The sequence below is a fragment of the Alosa pseudoharengus genome, unplaced genomic scaffold, assembly GCF_046254945.1.
Source record: "Alosa pseudoharengus isolate Yale_2024_CS ecotype anadromous, Long Island Sound unplaced genomic scaffold, YU_APseudo_1.1 YU_APseudo_1.1_scf_6, whole genome shotgun sequence".
NCBI lineage: Eukaryota > Metazoa > Chordata > Actinopteri > Clupeiformes > Clupeidae > Alosa > Alosa pseudoharengus.
The window spans coordinates 8,466,609-8,474,108 of NW_027468848.1; the positions used below are offsets into that span (position 1 = coordinate 8,466,609).

General features: G+C 47.3%; 1 protein-coding gene across 1 annotated transcript in view; it reads right to left on the reverse strand.

Annotated features, from left to right (window-relative positions):
• LOC143106468 (rap guanine nucleotide exchange factor 1-like) overlaps positions 1 to 7,500 on the reverse strand; it is a 42,102-nt gene that overhangs the window by 10,927 nt on the left and 23,675 nt on the right. Inside the window, exons 9-10 of the mRNA XM_076270743.1 lie at positions 2,126 to 2,218; positions 234 to 295 (exon numbers count right to left, since the gene is read on the reverse strand). Coding sequence (XP_076126858.1) covers positions 234 to 295; positions 2,126 to 2,218 — 155 coding nt within the window. The remainder of the gene's footprint in view (positions 1 to 233; positions 296 to 2,125; positions 2,219 to 7,500) is intronic.

The following is a 7,500-nucleotide window of genomic DNA, read 5'->3' on the forward strand; positions in this document are numbered from 1 at the left end:
CAGTGGTCATTACATTGCACAGTACTCTATGAGAGCTCATAGTGCATTCTGTATCTGTGGTCATTGCACAGTACTCTACGAGAGCTCATAGTGCATTCTGTATCAGTGGTCATTGCACAGTACTCTACGAGAGCTCATAGTGCATTCTGTATCAGTGGTCATTGCACAGTACTCTATGAGAACTCAAAGTGCAGTGGTCATTCAGGAAAGAAGGAAAGGTGATTGTGTCTTACCTGTCGGACTCCGTCATGTCCTTGTCTGCCACAGGGTCCTCCGGGTCCTCAGCGGTTGGGTCCTGTAACACACACCTCTCCGTTAACACACTCACACACACACACTGTTTACGAATCACACACATAGAAAATCAGAGCGAATCCAGATTTACCATCATCCTCAGAGGGCGTTGTGTGTGTTATCACTCAGGGAGTCACACACACACACACACACACACACACACACACACACACACACACACACACACACACACACACACACACAAATGCGTGTCATCATTCAGGGTTATCCACACACACACTCAAATGTGTGTTATCATTCAGGGTTAAACACACACATACACACATACACACACACACACACGCACGCACGCACGGAGCACGTCTACCATCACACAGATATGCTGTGTGTATGTGTGTGCATCCACACCTCTGAGAGTGCCGAGTGAAGGATACTGTATAGTCCACCGGTCATTCTTAACAAATATGGACTGAACCAACTGGACTCCTGACACACAGCAAAGTGACTATACATTTTCCTGCTTATTATACGACTGATAGCCAAAACTAAACTTCCACAGGTATTGTAGAAGACAACAATAAAACGTTCAATATAATAGAATGCATTCAGCAGCCGTATAATAAACACAACGTCAGAGTGAGAATGTCAAGCAATCATAATAGTTACAATGAGAGGCCATTCACGTAAAAACATGAAGTCAAACGTACAGATTAAATCAGTTGCATTAATCACATTCAAAAAGCAGTCAAACGCCTCAGTCAGATCTGGAGCACCACGTACACACACAAACACACACACACACACACGGATGAGGTGCCTCCAGGTGGGTCTCTCAAACAAGTGTTATTAGCTAAGCATGTCTGTTAGTAGTCACCCTCATCAGGTTAGACGTGCCATCGCAGGGGGTCCAGGGCATCGGAGGCTTTATTCCACCAGGGTCTGCTTACAGCGCAGGGTTTAGATCACAGTTTGAAATGATCAATGAGAATGATCGGATCACAGGCAACGATGATTACCAGCTCCGAGTCCGATCAGCAGCCTCTACGGGCAAGGCGTCTACTGCAAACTGCTTTCAGCTCCACACACACACACACACACGCTTGCACACTCACTCTGGAGTTTTAGGCTGTCTGGAGCTCCTTAAGTGAACTTCTGCTCCCTTTTTAATCTCTATGCTGCACAGCTGCAGCAAATCCATTTACCAATCTGGTTCCCTGGCAAACGTAATACACTCGTGTGTGTGTGTGTGTGTGTGTGTGTGTGTGTGTACAGTGTGTTATACAATGTAAAGCTCTTCAGAATGGAAGCAGAAGCTTGTAACAGAGGCCTCCAGTCGTTGCCACATGTCTAAAAATGAACATGAGACGTAAACAGCCTGTGAAGATCAGGGAACAGGCAGACCCATGAGAGGTCAATGCTGTTGATCGACCTTTGACCCTGGCTTCCAAAAGACCTCAAGAACCTAGCGACTGATTCCAGAGCAGATCGGGTCCTGAACTGAGCCAGACTTACATAAGTGTTCGAACACATGGAGTTTGGGGTGGGCCCCTACTCTCCTGGGGTGGACTGGGGGGTAGTTTGGGGTAGTTCAGAAGGGGGTTATGAATCTGCATCTCTCTCTCACTCTCTCACACACACGCACACAGGCCCAGATGTACAAGCCATGAGTCATGCGGAGTAACAGTGAGACGAGGTGGAGGCCGGATGCTGGTAGGAAATGTTAGTACAATCAAAACAAACAAACAAACAAACAAACACAGCGAGTTCGTTCCCAGGCCGGGTCATGCATTCCGTTTGTTTCCTGTTTGTTTGTTTAGCGCGGGTGGGTGGGGGTGGGCGGGGGCGGGTGGGGGTCGGGTGCGCTACTTACGCGGCGGGGGAGTGTCCCATCTCCGTTGGCCTGGGTGGAGGAGTACAGATTGACGTACTCCCCCTCGCCCCCCTCCTCGTTAGCACTCTCGCTCTACAGGGGACAGGACCAGAGCACAGCCTCACCACACATGGCCTCGCCTCACACACACAGGACCAGAGCACAGCCTCACCACACATGGCCTCGCCACACACACACACACACACACACACACACACACACACACACACACACACACACACACACACACACACACACACACACACACACACACACACACACACACACACACACACACACACAGGACCAGAGCACAGCCTCACCACACATGGCCTCGCCTCACACACACACACACACAGGACCAGAGCACAGCCTCACCACACATGACCACACATACACACACAGAGTATAGGAACCCCTACACACACACACACACACACAGTACACAAACCCTTACCTGTACACACACACACCCTGTCACAAATCTGACCCACGACACCAACATGCAGCACAATACACATCCCGACACACACACACACACCACCCACAATACCACATACGCCACCAACACATACCAAACAATCCACACAAGCACAGCCTACCCCACATCACACACACATGTTTATTGAGGACGCGGTGGTCAGCGCTCTGAGCCACCACGTCACTAAGTCCTGCCCAAGCACTCAAGCTCAGATTAGATGGTACTGTTGTGAAAAATCACAGTTTCATAATGCTTACTTACACGCTGTGAACGTACATACACATACTCACACACACACACACACACACACACACACACACACACACACACACACACAACCTACCGTCATGTTTACAAAACACCTCAACAGCAGCCTAGTTATGCATCCATCATATGACCCACAGCAAAACATCCATCACAATTTGGTGAACGATCCAAACCACCACCTAGTTTAGCCCGTCTTTGTGTTCGGAACCTCCTCTCATCACCTATACACTATGTAGTGAATGAGCGGAGGTTCTGGGCATAAGTTGTGGTCTTTAAAAACACTTTCTGGTTCCCATCATCCTCTATGCTTCAATACAGGAAGTCTCCCCACAGCACAGTACTGTGTGCTACAACACCAGACCACACCAGACAACACAAGACCACACCAGACAACACCACACCACACCACGGCTTGGCACACCACACCACACCACGGCACGGCTTGGCACAGCGTAGCTGGAGCTCACCAGGGAGGGCTGGCGTGTGTCGGACAGAGTAGCGTCAGAGGGAAGACAGGTGGCCAGAGAACCAGCAGAGCTCTCCAGGGAGCCGTTAGCCAATAGCAGCAGGTCTTGGCTGGGCGTGGCCGGGGCTGCCAAGTCCAAGCTCTGTGATTGGTGGAGAGCGAGAGTGAGGGTGAGGTCAGAGGTCAAAGGTCGGATAGAGAGCAGAGAAGGTGTTAGCAGAGAGAGTGTTTAAGGCCTAAAGAGGTCAGCTAATGCGAAACGAAACAGCAAGAAAACACCTGAACGATGAAAAATGACAAAAGGGAGGAAAGCCAAGAAAGGAGAGCGGAAAGACAGCAAGCCCTGAAAAGCAGAGTGAAGAGAGGAGGAGGAGGAGAAGAGGAGGAGAGGAGAGGAGGAGAGGAGTACAGGAGGAGGAGGAGAAGAGGAGTAGAGGAGAGGAGGAGGAGAGGAGAGGAGTAGAGGAGAGGAGGAGTAGAGGAGAGGAGGAGGAGAAGAGGAGTACAGGAGGAGTAGAGAAGAGGAGTACAGGAGAGGAGGAGAGAAGAGGAGTAGAGGAGAGAAGAGGAGTACAGGAGAGGAGGAGAGAAGAGGAGTACAGGAGAGGAGGAGAGAAGAGGAGGAGAGGAGGAGAGGAGAGAAGAGGAGTGCTGTGAGAAGAGATGAGGAAAGAGGAACAAAAGTGAAGAGAGGAGAGGAGGAGAGGAGAGAAGAGGAGTAGAGGAGAGAAGAGGAGTACAGGAGAGGAGGAGAGAAGAGGAGTAGAGGAGAGAAGAGGAGTACAGGAGAGGAGGAGAGAAGAGGAGTACAGGAGAGGAGAGAAGAGGAGTACAGGAGAGGAGAGAAGAGGAGGAGAGGAGAGAAGAGGAGGAGGAGAGAAGAGGAGTACAGGAGAGGAGGAGAGGAGGAGAGGAGAGGAGGAGAGGAGGAGAAGAGAGGAGAGGAGAGGAGTAGAGGAGAAGGAGGAGAAGAGGAGAGGAGGAGAAGAGAGGAGGAGAGGAGGAGAGGAGAGGAGGAGAAGGAGGAGAAGAGGAGTGCAGGAGAGGAGGAGAAGAGGAGAGGAGAGGAGGAGAGGAGGAGAAGAGGAGTGCTGTGAGAAGAGATGAGGAAAGGAGAACAAAAGTGAAGAGAGGAGAGGAGGAGAGGAGAGGAGGAGAGAAGAGGAGTACAGGAGAGGAGGAGAGAAGAGGAGTAGAGGAGAGGAGAGGAGGATAGGAGGGCAGAGGAGGAGAGGAGAGGAGGAGAGAAGAGGAGAGTAGAGAGAAAAGAAGAGGAGAAGAGAGGGGGAGCAGGTGTGTCTCTGGAAGGGAAAGGTGGAGTTAGACTGAAGGCACACTGAACTGCTGCGTCCGAGAGAGAGGAGAGGCCAGAGGAGACCAGGGTCCTGCACCTAATCCCCTCCTTCACACACACACACACACACACACACACACACACACACACACACACACACACACACACACACACACACACACACACACACACACCAGGGTATATGCAGGAATCATAGAGTTGAATTTACTACTTTTTACTACCTTTTTTACTACCTCCACAATATTTTTTACTACCAACACGACATCAAGCAGCAGCCCTTTTTTTTGGGGGGGGGGGGGGGGGGGGGGTACCACTTACTACTTGCTATAAGGTATAAATCATACATATTAGGTACACTAATAATTTCTAATTGTGATCATTAAGTATGGTCATTGTCAATGACAATGTTTTTTTGTAGTGTCGAGGAGTTCAGTTTCAGTTGTCCTTACCTTAACCCTAGCCCTTGAGTTATCCTAACCAGCCCTTAGCCCTAATAAGGTGAATGATTTGGCACAAATGACGCTAAAACACCAAACATGTGTGGTGAAAAATGAAGAACAAACACCACCGAAACAACTCTAGTCTAAGGATAGGCCCAGAAATCTATTTATATGGATATATAAAGCCATTATTATTGGTATGGTATTGTTGTTGCACATTTGACACAAAGCAGTCCGTGAAAACATGCACATCAGTGGACTGCTTTAATGCAAAATTGAAAACTATGATTTCATTGCATTACTCAGCATGGATGCACGATGCTTGCATGATAAATACTTCCCAAAACAACAGTTAGGTAGGTAGGTAAGGATGCCATTTAGTGTAAATCAAGTTTAATCACAATTTGATAAAATATAGATTCTTTAAGCCAATGATTTGATTATTTTCAATACTTCAAAATGTGTAGCAATGCGATTCGATGCGTTACTGGTCAGTTTGTCGATAGGAAATGATAGATTTTGGTTAGTTTTCATGGATTCAAATGCCAATATTATAGGCTAAATTATAGGCCAAATACTGAACATTGACTGTGGAATCAAGTAGGTTACAGAGTTTCTTTCCCCCCCTAAAACCTCCTGTCACTAGCTAGATGCTTTCAAATTTAACATGGTTTTAAACTGTTGCAGTTTTCTGTCACTGCAATAAAACTAGCCTATTTGGAATATTTTGTATAATTTGCTGTTCCTTTTATGAGAACAATTTAACTGATCAAGTTTTCATAGGCTATTGAATGATTTAAATGTGAATGCCATAAACTTAATTCGCCATTAACTAGATTCGCGTGGTTCTTCACGCAGTTGTCATCTAAATGCAGTGTTTTGTAGGCTATTCAAAGAATTTCACGTTCATCACTCAGTTGTGGTGTAGGTCTGTCTTGAGTGACCGCTGTCCCTTTAAATGTCTGGGACTTTAAATAACGGGACTTTTAAACTGCATGCTGTTTTTGTTGATGGACAGTTCCGTCTTTGATTCAGTTTTCTACCGTTTTAATAAATGACACGCGCACTTGCGTGGTTAAAAGTAAGGAATTGTTTTCACTCGTTTTCTTGCAATTCCGTAACATTAGATACTAGGTCTAGGTTACGTTAAAAAAATGTTGTCGGTTACTATGTCAGTGACTAGCTCGAACTTTGTTACTGATGGGCTAGGTGGAATTTTATTGCACGGTTCTGGATGATCACAGTCAGATGGCAGCGCTACCGTCAGCTGAACGAAAGCTTACACTAGTCAAGTCCACAGTTGTTAAAACTTCCAGCTGAAGTAGCCTAGTGTAAACTGAGAGAGTTGCCTCCTAACGGAGTGAGTGTACATAGATATATACATATATAATATAATAATATTTGTTCATGTAGCAAAGGAGCAGTAGATGTAGGCCTAGGCTAGCCTATCACTCGGATAGCAGCTAAAAAATATATAGGCTACACTCACCATAGATATATACACAAGGCGACATCTAGTGTATATATCTATGGTGAGTGTAGCCTATATATTTTACTACCTTTTACTACCGCGCGGACACCCTGCACACACACACACACACACACACACACACACACACACACACACACACACACACACACACCTCCTATCTGTCTGGCGCTCTTGGACCACGATGCCCCTCCCATATATGGAAATCAGGGGACTAGGCTGTAACCTGACAAAGCATTTGAGGTTACTGCTGTGGCATGTGCTAAACACAGAGTGTGTGTGAGTGTGTGTGTGTGTGTGTGTGTGTGTGTGTGGGGGGGGGGCGGTGGATTAACCTAGCAACAGACTCCTGTTCTCTGTTCCTTTTACAAAACAGAGCAGAATTGTGTCTGAACTCTGAGACGGGCGGCCAATGAATCAGGGATAAGTGAGTCAATTTTCAGAGTAGAAACCGCACAGCTCACACCCTGACAGGAAGTGGTGACACTCCTGCAAGGAGAGCACACCGACAGGGCGACCGCATCACGCCACATGACCAATCCCCCGGAGGAAAAGCGCCTCGTGAAGACGCGATCGGCTCTGGGGACTCGACGGCTGAAAATAAAGAAGATAAAAGAGAAATGGCAAAAGTGATGAGACCTTGAGAACAGCAGTACAGCAGCGCTCATCTGTATCTTCAAATACCAAACAAGGTTGGTTGTCGGAAGTGCTTCGTCACTGACATGTCTCTCGAAAGCAGGTGCTCTTTGGTTTCAAGGGAATACTTCTTGTCTTAAAAGAGTTGGTTTGACCAAAAAAATTCCAAAGGCACACTGCTTTTTATAGTTAAAAAGCCTTTCATTTAAGTGGGCTTACGCGTTGCGACAAAACATGTCTTCATCAGAGCGCTCATCTGTGCCTCAACTCTCTCAGCGACT